General features: G+C 35.9%; 2 protein-coding genes across 3 annotated transcripts; one reads left to right on the plus strand and one right to left on the minus strand.

Moving 5' to 3' along the window:
• Positions 1-764: 764 nt before the first annotated feature.
• On the minus strand, positions 765-10,500 carry LOC107093087 (galectin-1-like). The gene is made up of 5 exons (XM_015387912.1): positions 10,331-10,500; positions 2,615-2,686; positions 1,531-1,610; positions 1,147-1,318; positions 765-988 (listed from the first exon to the last, which is right to left on the minus strand). The coding sequence occupies exons 2-5, from the start codon at positions 2,615-2,617 to the stop codon at positions 842-844; spliced, it is 402 nt and encodes a 133-aa protein (XP_015243398.1). The 5' UTR covers positions 2,618-2,686; positions 10,331-10,500; the 3' UTR covers positions 765-841.
• Positions 5,128-17,108, plus strand: pick1 (protein interacting with PRKCA 1). Of its 2 annotated transcripts, none has more exons than XM_015387910.1 (13): positions 5,128-5,298; positions 5,733-5,813; positions 7,725-7,836; positions 9,090-9,218; positions 10,768-10,834; positions 10,919-11,008; positions 11,098-11,151; positions 12,341-12,403; positions 13,611-13,744; positions 13,941-14,033; positions 14,142-14,192; positions 15,538-15,682; positions 15,880-17,108. In XM_015387910.1, exons 2-13 carry the CDS (start codon positions 5,773-5,775, stop codon positions 16,125-16,127), a joined length of 1,227 nt encoding a protein of 408 aa, XP_015243396.1. In that variant the 5' UTR covers positions 5,128-5,298; positions 5,733-5,772; the 3' UTR covers positions 16,128-17,108. The 2 variants fall into 2 exon arrangements, with proteins under 2 accessions (XP_015243396.1, XP_015243397.1); XM_015387911.1 differs by having other exon boundaries at positions 5,154-5,274.
• Positions 17,109-19,275: the final 2,167 nt, after the last annotated feature.

Raw genomic sequence — 19,275 nt, forward strand, 5'->3', positions numbered from 1 at the left:
AAAAGTTTGTTATTCCATATCTCATTTTGTTTCAAAAAAGAAAAACTAGATTAAAAAAAGAATTTAAGACGGCCATTGCTGTTTTTTTTCTTATCCCACTTTAATTACTAGTTATTGGTCCCGAATACTGTCAGCTCCCATCTTTTAGTAATTACTTTTTTTTCAACAAAGTTTTATTGAATACTTGTAGTGGGAGCTGACACATTCATCATAACTTCAGTAAAAAAGTGCTCTGCTGTATGACTGCTTCATTCTTCTTCTCATCGTCATTCTCATGTCCTGAACTGTTCAGACTAAAGCCTGATAGCTGTCACATTCAATTAGTAGTATGAAAGACGATAATTGGAAAAAACAGATTTCAGAAAAAATGAACTGAATATTATAACCTACTGTGTGAACATAGCTTTAGTATATTTTTTCTTCTACTGGTATTTTTCTTTTCCCCCTAAAGAAAAAACTATTAACCTAAATAATGCTACCCATCAAGTCTTTCATTTCTGGCAGATATTTAATTTCTCATTAGAGAACAAACACACAAACAAAGCTTTTAAACCACATGAGCGAAAGGTTTTTGATGTGCTTTTGGAGAAGAAACTTAAACTCCATGTTTCAGTGCCAGATTCTTCCACCCTCTCCTGGAAAACTCTTTGGTTAAATGGTGCTGCTCTCTCAGGTGCACTGTTTGAGTTTCTTTTTTGTTTTGTTTTTTGTAAAAAATGATTAATGAACATAAAATGTAAAAATGCATTTTACAATTTATGAGCTACTAACAGTGTGTATCTAACAACATTGGTTTATTTGATTCTGGTATTTAGATCTTCATGCATTTCTGTTACAAGCTTCAGCAGATCTTAAAGCTTGTGAGTTTGAAATCCCCTACAACTCGGATGTAGGTGATGACATTCATGTCTGCACGATTAGGAAACTGCATCTCTTGTCCATCAGGTAGCTCCACCTCAAACACATCTTCAGAGAGTTTCAACACAATCTGAAACAGAACGCATTTTATTTAAGTAAACAATTTTCCTTTGCTAAAATTGGAAACAGTTAGGAATCGAATCTTTAAAGAAATATGAGCCTAGTTGAAGAATAGCACAAAGATCTCTGGATAATAATCTCTTCTCTGTAATGTAAACATTTTCTCACCTTCACTTCACTGCCTCTCAGCAGAGGGTTGTGAATTTCCCTCTTTTCATCGCCCCAGCAACCCGCTGTCTTTGAGTTGCACACTAGTACGGCTCCATCAGCATCATCATGGAAACGAGGGTTAAAGTGCAGCGCCAGGTCCTCTGAGTCCAAACCAAGGTCAATCTGGAACCTGTTTGCATCATTAATCCATTTTATTTTTTTTTAGCAAGACTTTCTGAACAGAGCAGTACTTGTTTATCGATAACTGTGATAAAAAAAATATGTAAGAAATCAATTGTATAATGCTTCCATCAGCTGTGCATTTTCATAATCATGGATGATGAGGAATAAAGTAATATCCAGGATTATAGTAATTATTAAATATGAACTGTTTGTAAATACCTCTCAGCGTCATGCAAAATTTCCCCTTTTACTTTCAGCTTGTCTCCAGGTCTCAAGTTCACATTCTTCAGTTCGAGTTCCTGAGAAAAAAAGTTTGTGGTTGCACATATCGATTACAGAGACATCCCAATAAATTGGAACATCGTGAAGACAGTATATTTTAGTAATTCAAACGTAATTATCTAACTCATATAAATTACATTTTCTGTAAAATCCTTGACAATTCTTTTTCCTGTGAATTCTGGTTATTGCGGCTTACAGCAAAGGAAATCGATAAGTTTCATTATCAGAGGTTTTTAGATAAATAAGACAGATAAAAACGATTTTAATGCAGATATGTTATGACCTACAGGATTATGATAAATACTGCTTCCTAAAAAGTTGTTTACTAAACAGTCATGGAAGGTTTTTGCAAAAACTTCAAGCCTAAATATGTCAATGCTAAATTAGCAAGCATTTTAATGGAAGATTGAGTGGAAGGAAAAAAAAATGTCCAAAGGTGGACGAGCACTGGATCGGCTGCAGAAGAGTTCTTTGAGAGTGCATGGACTGCTGCTGAAGTCACTGTTTAGAGAGCCACCATACATTCCCTAAAGGTGCAAAAAGTATATAATTTACTGTTCTGGGTCAACTGGGTTTGTTAGTACAGAGCCAACACAGGCGTCTTCCAGGAAATGTTAAGGCACCTAATTTTTATTACTGCTCTAAACTGTAGAGAGGCTGATTTAAATATATATTTGCTAACCCTGCAACATATACTAATGCATGCTTTAAAGATTATCACTATACTTAATTTACTGAGCAGCTGACTTGTCTGCAGCGTATGGATAATCTGTTGGGTTATCATAAGAAGATCATAGACATTGAATCTAGCACTGGAAATAACTTGAAGGACGCTATAAATGCAAACTGGGCTTCTAGAACACCTCAGCAGAAACAAAGGCTATTCATTCTGATATATTATTGCATATATGCAGTAATTCATATAAAATAAGTCCAGGGCAGCTGAAAAATAAATCAATTTCATTGTCCATTTGATATTGTAAATAATGCAATGAGACACAGAGGAAAAGATTCACCTTACCATACTGAAACCAAGTCCTGCTAAATAGTTGAGATAGGAGCAAGAAGATGGTCTTTATATCAAGTCTGTCTCCTGTGTGGCAGAAAGAAGTTAAACGGTTTAAATTTGAATGTTATTTGTGTTTGTAGCTCAAGCAAAATAGCATGTAACAGAAAGCCCTTCACAATATAATTAAATCAGTATCATGATTGTCTCTGGTATGATAGTCACATGATCTGTTTAAATGCTGACTAGCCATGTTAATCATTGCTGATTAATCAGATTTGTAGATTAGATCAGAAGATAATTCATCAAGAATTAGGCCTTGAATAACTGGAGCTTTTTGTAGAAGTGGGATGCATCTTCAAGACAATCAAGTAAAATAAAAGAAATTAAACTCTGCTACAAGTATTTTTTTCCAGTTTGTTGTCCACATAAGCCCTGCATTTTTAAATATAAATGTGTTCCTTCTTCAGAATCAAGTTTACTGCCAAGTAGCTTCGCACTTACAAGGAATTTGGTGTTGATGGTGCAGACAAATTAGATATATATACAGAATACAGAATCTATAGCTATATACATTATAAAACCTACAATACACTATATATAATATATAGTAAATAGCTATATACTATATAGAGTAGCCTTTGGTTTAATGTAACGCAGGAGGTCTGGATAGCTTCTAGGTCCTGAACGGGGGAGGGAGACAGGGTGTCTCTGAGCCTTGTTGATAAGGCTGGTAGTGGATGGGAAGACACTGTTTTTGTGGCATGGTTTTAGTCCTGATGGACCGCAGCTTCCTACCAGAGGGAAGTGACTGAAATAGTTTGTGGCTAGGGTGTGAGGGATCAGCAACAATCTTCCCTGCATGCCTCAGAGTCCTGGATGTGTACAGATGCTGGAGTGATGGAAGATTGCAGCCAATCGCTTTCTCTGCAGACCGAATTACACGCTGCAGTATGACCTTGTCCTTGGAAGTGGCACTAGCGTACCAGATGGTGATGAGGAGGTTAGGATGGAGTCAATGTTTGAGGAGTAGAACTGCACCCTCATTATCCTTGAAAGGTTATTTTTTTCAGCTGCTGCAGGAATTTAATCCTCTGCTGGGTTTTCTCTGTGAGGGAGTTGATATTCAGCTCCCACTTTAGGTTCTGTGAGATGATAGTTCCCAGGAAGCAGAAAAACTCCACAGTATCAATTGTGGAGTCACACAGGGTGATGGGGATAGCTGGGGCTGAGTTCTTCCTAAAGTCCACAACCATCTCCATTGTATTTAGAGCTTTGAGTCCCAGGTTGTTCTCTCTGCACCAGGTCGCCAGATGGTCAACCTCCCACTTGTAGGTGGACTTGTCATCATCACGATAAGTCCGATGAGAGTGGTGTCATCTGTGAACTTCAGAAGATTGACAGACTTATGAATGGAGGTGCAGCTGCTCCACAGGGAGAAGAGCAGCGGAGAAAAAACACAGCCCTTCGGGAACCAGTGCTGATGAGCTGTTAGTCAGAGACATGTTTTTCCAGCTTCACGTGCTGCTTCCTGGGATGATTGTAATGAAGACAGAGCTGAAATCCACAAACAGGATCCTGGTGTAGGTACCCGCGGATTCCAGGTGCTGGAGGATGAAGTGAAGGGCCAAGTCAACAGTGTCGTCTAAAGAACTCTGGCTCTGTAGGTAAACTGTAGAGGGTCCAGGAGGGGGTCAGTGATCTCTTTCAGGTGTGAAAGCACAAGGTGCTCAAAGGACTTCATAACCACAGAGATCAGGGCGACAGGTATAAAGTAATTAAGTCCTGTGGACATTTCCAATATAAAATATAACAAATATAAAATAAAAGGAAGGTAGTTGTAGTTTAATGTCTCTTTCATAGTTACATAATAAATAAAATATTTTTGTGTCTTTATGAATCAGTAGTAACTATGTCAGAGTTCACCCTTTTAAGCACTTCAGTATCTTGTTACAGGTGGGGGAAATTACAGAACAAATACCTTATTTCAATTTCAGAAAGCTTTTTTATTCATTTAATTTATATTCAGAACCTCACCTCAGAATGCCAACTGGAATATGATATAATAAACCTTTATTACTTGAGAAAACCTGACCATCAGAGAGTCTTCATAATAATCTTAAACACAGAGCCATTCTAGAAGTTACATCTAAAATATGCTATTTACACACATTTAGACAATCAATCACATTGATAAGCTGAAAAGATGTTGTGCCAAAAAAAAAAAATCATAATAATTTAGTGAAGTTTAAGAGATAGTATTCACTGACTTTACTTATTTATGATTTTTTGGATGGATAATGTTAAAAAAAATATGTGTATTTTGCCATTATTTCCTCTTTAGAGTGTCTTTCTTTTTACAGGATTGAAGTTATTCTATTATAAATAATTTTCAAGATCTCTTTATGATCTATTTCTCTAATTATTACCGTTTTAAGTAAAGCAAATGAAGACCTTCATCCTTATGTTGGTCTAAAAAACTGTAGTTTTACTTTTTGGCCGCTAGAGGTCAGCCTTTCCTCGGTAACACAGCTTCCGCTACGTCAATGGAAGTGACATAATTATGTAAACAGGAGCTGTCACTACATTCTATGTTAGATTTAGTGTTAATATTATTGCTAATAAACGGCACAGTTCGGAAGAATATTGGACTTAATGCGGAACCAGCTGCATTAGGAAGCTGCTTTAAACCAGTTAAGGTAATTTTGATACAATCTTTATAGCTGATAGCATCTCCAGTGCACCTGCTGATGCTAAACCAGCTAGCAGCTAAAGAAGCAGGGTTAGCATGTCAGTTTTCTTTCTTAACATCAGTTATTAATGGAATGTTTCCCGTATTTCCTTTGTTAAACATTAAGTTAAGCTTTTCTTTTTAACTCTTGAGCCTAGACGGGTTTAATTTTCTGGTAAAGCATGAAGGGGAACTTAGCAGCTGTTCCTTTAGCTGTAGCCTTTCTTTTTCTCTAATCATTTCGTTAAAACATCGGTTTAAATAATCTGCAATTAGTGCTGGTGGTTTATACTAAAACGGGCTTTAAGGAAGTTGTTTGCTGTCCATTTTTTATGTTTGTTTGTTTTAATTGTAAATCAGATATAAATCATAAAACAGACGAGGTTGCTTCTATTTTTACAGGGACTTTTGTTTTCTTGAGACAAGCTGTGAGTTTCCTGCGATGTTCACAGACATGGACTATGAGCTGGAAGAGGACAAACTGTAAGTTTGATTTGTTTAAATACTTTACAATCAAACCTTGCAAAAATGTCCACCTTCTTCTAGGTTTCCATGGACATTTTATTGTGATTTTATGCGATAAAATCATACAAAGAAAAGCATCATTTTGAAGTAAAAGTTGAATATATATACATATATATATAAATGGTTTTCAACATTTGAAGCCATTAATACATTATAGTCAAACCAAATGCCTTCTGAAGGTGACTGGTTGAGATTGTCAACATTTGTTTCATTTAAAAGCTTTAAAAGCCTCGGTGGTTTGTCACAGTATTTACCTGAAGACGATGGGACTCAGCGGACGGGTCATGGATAAAGCTGCTGTAAATTTTATGTATGGTTTGGTTTAGAAACAACATCCCAAACATTAGACATTTCCTAAAGCATTGTAACTAAATTGAAAATAAAAATGGAACAAATGTAAGCCAAGTGTACTAATAAACAGTCAATCTAAACTGGCAGGCTGAGAGAATATCAATTATGGGAGATTGTTAATGGTAACTCTGGAGGAGCTGCTGAGATCCACAACTTGTGTGGGGTAATGTGTCAGGAAACAGCTGATAACTATAGTATCTATCAATCTGGCCTGTATGAAAGACTTAATATAAAGTAATATCTAATGGTCAAAAGAGACCAAGTTGAAAGTTATACTACATGCAGAATGTTAAATATGGTAAAGGTTCATCCTTAGTGTAAAACACAGGGATGGCAGCATCATTCTCTCCAGGGATGTGAAGCATGACAGAGTTATTAGAAAGATAAAATGAGTTTATTGCAGCGCTATCTTAAAGAAACAGCTGCAGCTTAGAGCTGAGGTTTAGCTTTGAGCAGGACAAGGCCCTGACATACAATATGTCTAAACACAACGTATGCTGGCAAGTTTTGTTGGCCCAAAGTTTAGATAACAATGTAACTGGGAAAATGTATTCATACTTCAAAATTAATGTTACCAGAAATTCTCCAGTTAATCTCAGGAAAGCTAAATACAAACAGGTTATTACGCTTTTCAGGTTTTAACACCTCATTTTTTATTTAAAAAGGGTATTTTATTTTCTTCTTCACTATTGTCTAATACTTTGTTTTAGTTTATCGCATTAATCACAGTCAGGTGTTTTGAAGCTTGTGGTTCTAATATGACCAATGTAAAAAATATTCAAGGACTGTGAATAATTTTGTAAGGTCCTGTGGATGAAAGGGAATTTTCCAATATTACATTAGAGCTACAGATGTCCTTCATCTTTTAAAAACTTTTCTCCTCTAAACATTTCATTGAAATAGCTGAAAGATAATATTAACCTGCTAACATGTCCTGCTATTGACACATTTATTTAGATTTGATTATATTAAGTAGGTAGATGGCTAAAACATGAAGGACACAGGCCTGGGGGGGGGGAGGGAAATTACTCTCCTGTGCTAAATAACATAGATTGTAATCCTTAAAACATATTTCTAGTTTTGTGGACCTGCCAACTTGTCATCCATCTATCAAAATAAATTTTGTTATATTCACTATTAACTATAAACAGTATCTTTGTTTCTGTAAATGCATCAAATAACTGGATGCTTGGGAGTTTGGAGTTTTAGTCAAATTGGATGTTTTAGGAAATCTGATCTCTACACTTGATGTTGGATTTAAGCGTTACATTTATCCTGGACCATGTGATTCTTTTTCCTTTTCTTCAAACAAGGTTCACCAATGTGAGTTTTAATGTCCTAAAAAATGGAAAGTTTGATAATATTGTAATATGTAGGTCAGAACTCATAGGGGACAGGAAATCGTTTTCAGCTCCAAAATATTAATTTGTGCTATAAAAATATTTCCTGAAATGAACATCCTTTATGTTTGATAACAACTAGAACAAATACTGATTGTTATTCATCTTTCCCCTACAGGGGGATACCCACTGTACCCGGTACTGTGACTCTGAAGAAGGATGCCAACAACCTCATCGGCATCAGCATCGGAGGCGGAGCTCAGTACTGTCCTTGTCTCTATATTGTTCAGGTTGGTGCATAAAGCTTATCTCTATGTTACACATGCATTTTAGTTTACTAAACAAACATACGGTGCTTATATGTTTACTAACCGATGTGTTAGGTATGTATGTAGTCCATCTGAGTCTCAGGTATAATATTTCCTGCTAGAACAACTAAAAATACCATCATGTTAAAGTATCCTTTGGCATTTTTCTATTCTTTTGTTTTCTTTTTTGTCCTACTTAAATGTTTCTGACCATCAAATGATTTATTATATCAAAGATAACCTGAGTAGATATGATAAGAAAGTTTAAAGTAAAGATTTAAAAGTTATTTAAATTAACCTGATACAATGTGATGACCCTATAACTGTCATAAGTAATGGCTATTGACTTTAAGATGGATTTGGAGGGATTTCTTTGCCAGTCATGCTTTATTTTTTCACCCTCAGTTTTATTGCTTATTTAAGGCTATTTTCTTGCATCTTTTTTAGATCTTTTTCAAAACTTGGTCTTGGCTGCTTCATTACCTAATTTTATATTAAGCCATTCAGAGCAGCTACAGCCAGTCACTATACAGTAGATAGCTATGTTTGCCTGTTGGTAGAATTATTATGCTGAAATTCTCTTGGTGTTGTATTCGATGTAATGCAGTGAAGCTCTTCCAAAACATTGCACCTTTTGCTTGTCAGTCCACAAAGTATTTCCTAATATGTTTTTGGAGTCATTTTTTTTCTGTTTTTTTTTTTTTTTTTGGTAAATAGGAAATGTTTGTATTTTTTCTCAGTGGTGGTTTAGGAACTCTTGCATGGATTGCCTAAGCAACATCTTCCTTACTGTTCATCAGGAGCACCAACGTTATTTAATTTAGCCTTAGAAGTGGCTTTGTAAACCTTTCCAGATTTACTGATGTCAGAGATTTTTTATTCTTATTTGTTCTTGAGCCTTTCTCTGTGGGGCATAAGGGTTTGTTTTTCAGTTTTTTTGACATCGTTCATGCTGCCTTATGTTCTTAAACTCTGTTGGTTTTCATCTTTATATATCAGGCCTTGTAGTGAAATCAAACTAAGCTTTACAAACGATGTGTTCAATGACCACCTGATAACCTTTTTTCCACAAAAAAGTTTACAAAAAAAATCAAATAAAAGGTTTTGCATTTCCTTTGTTCATGTTAGTCTGATACGAATGTTTGTTTGATCATAAAACTTTTATGCATTTGAAACCGGTTAAGTGAAACTTTCTTTGAATGTTAAGTTTTAAAATGGTTTCCTTCGTCTTCCAGGTGTTTGATAACACTCCAGCAGCTCTGGACGGGACGCTGGCAGCAGGTGATGAAATCACAGGCGTGAACGGGAAAACGGTTAAAGGAAAGACAAAGGTGGAAGTAGCCAAGATGATTCAAGCTGTCCAGGTAATCAGCTTCTAGATAAATAAGGAAAACTTCTAGAGAGCAATGATCATTACAACAGGAGTTTGTGTTGTTTTCATGCACACAAAATAGTCTTAAAGTAATTTAATAGCTGGATTTTCTAGTTGTATTAAACCATTTCAGGGAAATAAAAATATTAAACAAAATGTTTATGAGTTCACTTTAAAAAAGATATTCAGTCATCTAATATTAAGCGATTGCAGAAATTCAAAATTAAAAGTAGATTGCTTTTATGAGGCTGAGCTGTTTGTAATCGAGAGAAATTTGGATTTGCTCACAGAGAGATAACAATACAGGACTTAAAACAAGTTTCCAACTGATAAGGAAAATAAATCAGAATATTCAAAACCAATTTTGTTGGATATAGTTAATTCAAAATAAAATATTATAAAGATGAGTGCAGGAATAAAACCTGTAATCTTGCAAAGTCTCTGTCAAAGTGGGCTGATGTTATAGGAGGAGGTCCAGAGAAAATTACAATAAACTTATAAATGAACATTAAACTTATGATCTTTTTATTTTTCATTGCATTAAAAAAAGTTGAGCTTGGAGATAATTATTTTTATTTAGTTTTTTTCAGGATGATATTCCTCCTTAGGTTTAGTGTTTTTTTCTTTAGGAAATGTGAAGAAAAAAATCAAATGGCCAAAGATTTTTCTCTAGCTGAGAAATTATTGCAATCTGCAAAGATTAGGTTGATATTTGAGAGAAAAATATCAACATAAAGATCTAACAAATGTATTTTTTACCTCTGGAAAAAATGCATCAAATAAAAGGAAATCAGATTGGATTAATTTCATTTCTTTCTTTCTTTTAGAGGATAAATTTTACTTAGATTTTCTCAATGACACCCACATGGCATTCCTGATTTACCTGAGGCATAACTGAGAGCTTATTTAGTTAAATCGTTTTTTTTGTAACATAAATGCCCCTTTTTCCCTGGGCAGATTATTAAGCTACTCAGGATGAACATGACATGTCACAAGAATTAAATGTAAATTTAATTAAATGTAACCTTAAATGTAGGATATAGATTCTAAATAGCTGTATATGGAAGTGAGGCACAAATAATAAAGCAATAGAAGTGAACTTACTTTTCTGTCCTGATTGATTTAAAGAATAAAAATTCCTGCAGAGATCCAGAGTCCAGCTTTGGATAGAAGAGAAGAGAAGAGGTTTAACTGCTGGTTCAGCTCTTTGGAAGAGATGAGGGCGATAGAAAGCATGCAGCAGAGCGTCACCAATGCAGAGCAGCCGTGTTTGTTTTGGACACCTTTTGTTCACAATGAAACAATCCCTGACTTCCTGTGTGCTGGGATAAAGACAGGGTGCATTGTGGGAATTAAAGGATTAGACTGTGCTGCCGTTACCTTTTCAGGGCCCATGAGGAACTTTAATGTCGCCATTTTCTCCCCGTTTTTAATTTTTCTCTGATGCTAAAATAAACATTTTACATGAATTAAAGATTTACATCTGATTTAAAAATTTACTCTGTATTTCTGCTTGCTGATAAATGTGTTTGTGTTCACAGGGAGAGGCAGTAATCCACTACAACAAACTGCAGGCTGACCCAAAACAAGGGAAATCTTTAGATATTGGTCTGTTCTTCATTCCACTACTTTTTTTCTGAAGGTTTTTGGGTAAAAATACTGTTCTTTGACTCTTTATTTTTAATGTTTTAGTGTTAAAAAAGGTCAAACATCGCCTTGTGGAGAACATGAGCTCAGGTACCGCCGATGCGCTTGGACTTAGCAGAGCTATTCTATGCAACGGTAAAATCTGTTTTTATTATTACTGTATTTTGTCTATTGTCTAATTACCATGGAATGATCCTCTTATTAATTCATTGTTTTCTCTGTAGATGGCCTGGTTAAAAGACTGGAAGAGTTGGAGAAAACAGCAGAGCTTTACAAAGGTAGGAAGAATAAATGAAAACAGAAACGGTTCCTGTAAAGGAAAAGGTTAAACTAACACTGTGACAGTGATCAGTACAGTTCAACACCAAATTCTAGGTTCCTCTCATCCTTTTTTTTTAATAAAAAAACTGTCAAAGACACCAACTATTATAATGAGGTCTTAGCTCTGCATAGAAATATATGAATATTTTTCTTATTCAAGCAAAAAAAAACTCATACTTAATTTACACAAAGGTTTCTTCTTTAGGAACACCTGTCCAAATGCCTGTTACTACTAGCTCTCTGCATTGATCCATCTAAATGTATTGAAATTGACCTGCTGTGACTCAGACTGAGCATTGAAATGATGAAGATTGGGAATTTAAGTGAATTTGATCATAACACGGCTGTTGATGCCCGACAGTCTAGTCCGAGTGTTTACAAACAGGAAGTCTGCTGGGCCTTTACACTCAGCCCACTCTTGGATCAACAGAGAAAAGGGAGACTGATAGGGATGCAGCATTAGCTCAGTAAACAGTCATTATCTAAATGTGTGCAGAAAACCATCTTATTAAAGTACAACACCTGGAAGCAGGTGAACTACAGCAGCAGACGATCATGCCAGCTACTTCTATCAGCTGATTACAGAAAATTGAGGCTTTATTTCACTCATATTGACCAAAACTAAATCTTGGGATATGGTGGAACCAGCTATTTGGATAATAGTAATATGGCTGACTAATCTACAGTTAACATGTAATGCTGTCTGGTTAATGTGGACCAAAATCATCTACAACAGGATGAACTAAGGCTGTTTTAAAGCAAAATAAGTGCTTGTGTCTGATGAGATTAAATTAGGTCATGGCTTTCAATATGTCCACCCATCAGTTGTTACTGCAGCTGGTCCTGCGGACCATTATCTCCACCTTCTCCTGCATCACTGTTTTTATAGACCGTGTTACAAGTTTCCTAATCTTGTCATTTTCTGTTGTAGCTTTAAACATGATGCAATAATAGCACATGTCCTCCCCTAATTGATTCTAACTTTATGCACCTTTGAGTGCTGATTGTATCATAATGATTCAGGGTAAATAGATGATTCTTAAACACTGTATAAAGGTAACAAGGTCATTTTAAATCAAAGCACAAAGTAAATTAAGGCCTGTTTGTTTGGAGCGGGATCTCATTTTGGTGTTTCTGTGCTTTCAGGACTGATGGAGCACACCAAGAGGCTACTCAGAGCGTTCTTTGAGCTTTCTCAAACTCACAGAGGTGTGTTGCTGTATAAACAAATGATTCACTGGTGTAATAAAGACAAAATGCTTAAAGAAACGAGGGGAATAAATAGTGAAAGATACACATGCATATCCAGTTTTTTAATCCTAATGGGTGAAGAAGCGTTAAAAATCAAAACAGAGTCAACCCACCTATTGCCTTCAATAGGCTGTGGGTTGCAATAAATACTGCAATTCGATGGATACGTTTTCTACACAGTCATGCATGTGATGTCAGTTGATGCTGCATGTGTGCCCCCAACAACTTTGATACAGGAAGTTTGGGTTCTTTGAGTAATAGAGTTAAAAAAAAAGAGGTTGTTTAAAAGAGGCCTAATCTTGAACCGGCCCCTAATCACGGTTTGCTTGTTCCTGTGGAGGCTCCGCCATATTAAAGGCCATCCAAAATCAGGGTGAGTGGACCATTCAGCCCTTAAATAGTGAGTCTACATCAATGCAGACACGCTGGAAGGTGGGTGTAACGGGTGTGAACTAATAATGGACGAAACACCTGAATTCAAACAACGTTTCCACGGGTTTGCTGATACATGGTTTGCTTACATTTCTATTAGTTTGTCATTATAGGTTATGTGTATTAGAATGACAAAATTTGTTAAAAAAAACAACTCATACCTGCCCCCTACACACACATACAGTTGCAAGATGTAGAAGCTTAATATAAAGCAAGTAACGTACGATTGGGAGGAGGCCGCGGCCGTCATATGGCACATCTGCAACACTGATCCTCGTGCCTTGCAAACTGCACCACAGAGTGACAGTCATGCACGTTGGGCTTCTCTGTGTTGCCATAGCAACGACTGCTTTCCTTTTCTGGTGGAGGAAAGGGGGTGTCCCAATCTCGTTTATACTGTACCCGCCATAGCTGCAGGAGTGACTTTATTGGGAGTGTTCTTCGGTAGTGGACAGAGGGCTGTTTTGGATTTTCTGTTATAAAGATTTAGAAATCAGAAACCAAAACCTTTTAGATGTTCGATGTTTCTCTTTTTGACATTCTTTTTTTTTTTCATGCTAGAATTAATTGATTTGCTGAAAATCAGCCACTCAGTCAACCCCTTACATAGATACACCCCTAGTAAATAAGGATTAATACAAGTTAATTAAACTACACAAATGCTCTGGTTTTTGAATAATTCTATTTGATTGCCATCATACATTTTGGACATGTTGTGCTGTGACCTTTTCAGGGTTTGGAGACGTATTCTCCATCATTGGTGTTAGAGAGCCGCAGGCTGCAGCCAGCGAGGCTTTCGTAAAGTTTGCCGATGCTCACAGAAACATAGAGAAATATGGAATTCAGCTTCTGAAAACCATCAAGCCTGTAAGTCCAAAAGTTGTTTTCTACCTTCAATAGTTCTGTTGACACAAAGAAAGCTAAGTATTTTGTTTTTATATTACTAAAGCTCCTTTTGTTTCCTAATTGAATATAGGAGCATTCAAACATTTGTTGTAAACAAGTATCTTATTTCTCCTATAATCCCTGTTACTGACTTATTACTGCATGCCTTGACTTTCAGATGCTCCATGATCTGAACACCTACCTCCACAAGGCCATACCAGACACCAAGCTCACCATCAGAAAGTACCTGGATGTGAAGTTTGAATATCTGGTGAGGGAAAAGCTGCTTTTTTCCTGCTTTTATAAAAAACAGAGGTCACTATAATCTGTTTGAGGTCAGACAGATATTATTGATGTATAAACCTGTCACGTTTTTCAGTCATACTGCCTGAAGGTAAAGGAAATGGATGATGAAGAATACAGCAGTATTGTGAGTACTGGTTTCTATTCAGTAGCTTGTCTGTGCTTATCTCATTCAAGTAGCCTGGGATTTTCAATATTACATTTTATATTCTATATTTTCTAAAATATCTGATTAATTAAGGCTGTTTCGGGCTGACCCTGAGTTTATCGGTTATAGATTGATTTTTTTTTTATGAGTTTTATTTTATGATACTATTTCCAACATTTCACCAATTGTACAAAACACAGTCTTTGTAAATAACCCCTTCCCTCCAAAAGTGTACAAAAAATGAACTGCTGTGGCTATTGTTTGGTAAAAGTATTGTTTCTTCAATGCATTATTAAGGTTTTTTCTTTTCTTTCATTTTTTTTTATACCTTTTAGACGTAACTTGAATACCAGCCAAGATGTCATAAATAAATAAAAAAATAGATTTTTAAATAATAATTTTGTTTTTAAAGGGAATAAAATCATCCAACTCGTCCCTGTTTTAAAATGAATACATGATTTACAGTTTCCCAGTTTCCCTGTCATTACATAAATAGAGGAAAGAACCCATCTTAACTATATGAAGAACAGACTAAAAATGTATTTGACATCTGTAAAAAAAATTTTTTATCAAAATAAATAAATATGCAGCTGAACAATGAATGTAGGCATATTAACCTGGTGAAAATAAATAGATTATGTTGTGGTCTAGTCACAGTCTGGACACAAAACTCATAGAGTGCTGTACAATGGTACTAAATGGGTTAATTCAATTCAATTTATTCATATAGCACAATTTCACAACAGGTGTTATCTCAAGGCATCTTTACAGAGACAATTCAATCAGATCATACAGTCAGGTTGGTTCAATGTTTTATAAAGAAGGAAACTATCGGATTCATCGACTCATTGACTTGCAGGAAATGTGGCGACAGTAGATCTTCGTTTGAATTTTCTCGGCTTTGTATCAAAACCAGGCTCAGTGTGAATGTCCTGCTGAGGCCGACTGGTTCAAGAGAGAGAAGCAGACATACAAAAGAAACATAGAAGCACTCATCTATAAAGACTTTCTATACTTTATAAGTTGGCTACTAAATGGTTACTACTTAGGTAACTAATTCTGAAACACAGTTCAGGAAAATAGATAATTTTTGCTAGTGACTTCAAACACTTAGTGAAAGTTGTTTCACAACTAATTTCATAATCACCTAATTCAAGCTGGCTAGTTTTTTTCTCTTTACAAATTAACAATTACAAATTTTTTTTTGTCTCAGATGGGAATTTGTTTGATTTGCAGAATTTTACTTTAAAAAATATATAAATCTGTGAGGAGTGAAACATTTTTGACAGCACTGTAAAATGGTCATGGTGAACATCTTTCACAGGCCATGGGAGAACCTCTGTATCGTGTGAGCACCGGGAACTACGAGTACCGTTTGGTGCTGCGGTGCAGGCAGGAAGCTCGGACCCGCTTTGCTAAGATGAGGAAGGACGTTTTGGAGAAGATCGAGTTGTTGGACCAGAAACATGGTTTGTTCTTCAGCTGTTTTACATAAGTCATTTATTTCATTGCTAACAGGTAAATTGGAAACACTGTTGTTTTGGTGAATCAGGATCATCAGGAATAATTCTTCTTGCTTCTCTTTAATAAGAATATTAACTGAAGTGCTTGAATCACATCTGCTCCACCATTGTAAAACAGATTTGACTTCTATCCCTCTCTGCAGTCCAGGACATTGTGTTCCAGCTGCAGCGCTTTGTCTCCGGTATGTCTCATTACTATGACGACTGCTACGCCGTGCTGAAGGAGGCCGATGTGTTCCCCATCGAAGTAGACCTGTCTCGCACCATGATCAACTACAGCAGCCAGTCGCTCTCCTACACAGACGAAGACGAGGAGGACGGAGGAGGCGGAGAGGAGGGAGGGAGCACACAGGCAGAAAACGGCACGGAGAAGCTGATCGATGATGAATGAGCGCGTCATTCATCACGCTTGCATTTAACACGAGCACTCTGTTTTATGCAGTGGAATACTGCAGCTGGAACATTGGTGCTGTTCAAATGAATCTGAATATTACTTTGTGCTGATTTTACTGTATTTTATTATATTGATATTTGACCCAGCCATCTATTTAAACCCATTTCTTGCATTTTACTATTACTTTCCTCACTAACACAGCTTCACAAAGGGGTGGAGTTACTTGAATACATTTGATGGGGATGTGTAACTACTTCTGAATGCGGTCTTTAAGCTTAAGGTGTGCCTTTTTTGTACTCTTTCTTTGAATCTTATTATTTCTGGTTGTAATTATATATGAAATTAAATGTACTTTTATTTTCTTTAAGAACACTTTTCAATAGCTAATTATCTAGATACCATATCTTTTTCTTACCAAAAATGTATCTGCTTACAAATCCCATACTTTACACTTGTCAATGTCACAACAAAATATACACGCCCCTAAAACATGAACAGGGTTGTTATGTGAGGCTGTTACATATAGATTTTTTTTGTTTGTTTTCTCATTTTTTTTTAAAATGCATTTATTTGCCACTAATTGCACATGCAGAATTCGTTACTCCTTTTTTTCTGCAGATATAAAGCCAGGTTCATCCTAAAAATATTGCACCAACGTTAAATGTTGTTTTTGCATTGCAGATATTGCTATGCTTTTACATTCCATGAAGTCTCACTCAACAGCAAAGAGCTTTAATATACTGTTAGCACTACTGAAAGCAAGTGTAAACCTGGGCAAGTTCAGTAATCCTCTATATCCTGTTACCAACAATTTATTTATTGTGCATTTCTTCTGAAATAATTTTTATTTGATTGTAAAAACTGATTTCTGTTGCTTTAATAATGTTATACTGTAAGTGACCACTGGAGGGCAGCAGTTTTGACTTCACCAATTTGGTAAAAACAAGCTTTTGGAGTGAAATGAATCAGTTTCTTTCTGTCTTGTTTCGTGTTATGCAGTTTAAGAAGGAAAATTTGGAATCTTCATCCTCTAACAAAAACTGCAACATACACTAATCTCAAAGAAGGAGCACTTTGTTGTTTTTATGCTACATGAATAATGTGCATCATAGCATAACATACCACGGTGAGTAGCTTATTTTCCGTTTTCTAAAAAGTTTTAATTAACTTTTATCATGACATATTTGATTTGGATCATCTACACTGATGCAGTGTCTGACAATTTGTAAATATGAAATAAAGTTATTCAAAAGTATTTGGTTTGTAATGCAGTGTCTAAATTTTAAAGCTAGTCATTTCATTTATGTAAGCTTTTTGTCTCGAATTTTTCAGTTTATTTAGGTCTAACAACTACCTAGGTTCACATAAACAATTTATGGATTAGAAATTTAAGATATCTAGGACAAAATATTTTTAAATACTTGGAATCAAATGTATGCTAATTGTTACCTCAGAGCCATAGAGGTAAGATCTAATCTTAAGACTGAGGATCTAGTCTGAGTTATATTCTAAGTCATTTTTCCACAGCTCTGTGGTATCTTATAAAAATGTGAGCATGGAGAACATCTGAATTGATTAAGCCATGCTCCATGCTTCTCATTCGTTCAGTGTCGCCCATCTATCCGATCTGTATGGGAACCAGTGACCCGGATGTGTAAGACTCTTAAAGCTGAGCTTGCAGAATTGTCTGAAGAGATGTTGACATGAATTTCCAATTGTGTTTCAGGAATGTCGAAAACGTTGGAATAAGGAGCCAATTGTGTTTCAGGTCAACGTTGAAAGACCAATATCTCTCCCAGAGCCGTTGTTTCGGGAGCACATACAACAGCCAAAGGGGCATGGGATATATGGGCTTATAACATTATCCGGTGTTGGCCCTTGGGAAAGATCATTAAGGCAATGTGTCTACACTTAATATGAGAGCTGATAAACACAGAATGAGTTCAAGTCATTTGTAAGAGAGCAGTGTAGCCTATATCAGGGCTGCCAAGCTTTGAGTGCAACAGTAACACAATTTAAACCCAGTTTCAAACCACACATTACATTTCTCACATTTCTCTTCCCATTCATTACATGTAGAATCTTTTCATAATTTGAGTAACTCTGATTTAGAGATCTTTCACACAGAACATTGCCAACATTTAAAACCCACTAGACATTATCCTGCTTGCTAAAAGATAGATGGTAGGTAGTCACCCAGTTTTGTTCACCATTGATTCACTATTTCTCCTTGGGTTTCCTAGCAATTAATACAGATATCTAATATATTATTTATAGAATCCTATAAAGGAGTGCTTTTCAAGATTCTAAATTTTAAGGTCTATCCTTAACTCAGGAAATAATATATCAAGCTATAAAAATAGTTTCAAAAATTCATGTTTCCAAAATTCATGCTAAAAAAAACTATGTTTTTTTTTAACACAACAGTGAGGGCTGGTTATACTCCAACAGGCTATTATTATCTAGCGCCAAGCCTGTGGTGACATGACGAGTATGCTTCTGTTCCAAGTGACCCATATTTATGCTGCATGCTCCATTCTCCCTGAGTCCATACTTTCCTGGGTTGTTCTCCAGCACGTACTTGGCGAGGACACAAGTCCGTACTCACATTCTTGTGAATGGAGAAACGGCCTAGTGCTCAGCACTGTTCAGTTGTGGCTCGGTTCTCTGATAACAAAGAGTGCATGAGCACACCTCGTCATCTCCTATTGACAGTCAGCTGACTCATTTCACAGGTTGTCCACCATGTTCAGCTTTGTAATTCACAAATGTTTTCATTGATGCCTTGGCGACAAAGGTAGGAAGCTATTAAAAATTAAAATATTGAAAAAAACAGATATTAGATTGTGGAAATTAATATTCGACAGTGGAACAACACAGATCAGCACTGTTTACATACCAGGTTGGCACATAGGCATTTCTAGACAGGGGCCAAAAGGGGCCAGTGCCAGTCTAGAACTGGTACTGGCCCCTGTACTGAAAACACACTGAAAACATTTAAATATAAATAGAAAAATACTGTTCTTTAAGTAATTTTATTTTCCTTTGATTTAAAGAGGCAAGACAATTAGCAGATACAAGATGATTTAGGTTTAAAAAAACAAAAAAAATATGATCTTATTTTAAAGCTAATGTGTGTAATAAT

The sequence above is a fragment of the Cyprinodon variegatus genome, unplaced genomic scaffold (assembly GCF_000732505.1).
Source record: "Cyprinodon variegatus isolate N-32 unplaced genomic scaffold, C_variegatus-1.0 Scaffold407, whole genome shotgun sequence".
Lineage (NCBI taxonomy): Eukaryota > Metazoa > Chordata > Actinopteri > Cyprinodontiformes > Cyprinodontidae > Cyprinodon > Cyprinodon variegatus.

Excerpts from the sequence above, each read along its gene's own strand:
- pick1 (XM_015387910.1), top strand. The coding sequence starts at position 5,773 with ATGTTCACAGACATGGACTATGAGCTGGAAGAGGACAAACT. Across the intron at positions 10,835-10,918 it reads AGGGAAATCTTTAGATATTG|TGTTAAAAAAGGTCAAACAT; the intron begins GTCTGTTCTTCA and ends TTAATGTTTTAG. Across the intron at positions 12,404-13,610 it reads GCTTTCTCAAACTCACAGAG|GGTTTGGAGACGTATTCTCC; the intron begins GTGTGTTGCTGT and ends TGACCTTTTCAG.
- LOC107093087 (XM_015387912.1), bottom strand. Across the intron at positions 1,319-1,530 it reads ATTTTGCATGACGCTGAGAG|GTTCCAGATTGACCTTGGTT; the intron begins GTATTTACAAAC and ends TGATGCAAACAG. Across the intron at positions 989-1,146 it reads TGAGAGGCAGTGAAGTGAAG|ATTGTGTTGAAACTCTCTGA; the intron begins GTGAGAAAATGT and ends GTTCTGTTTCAG.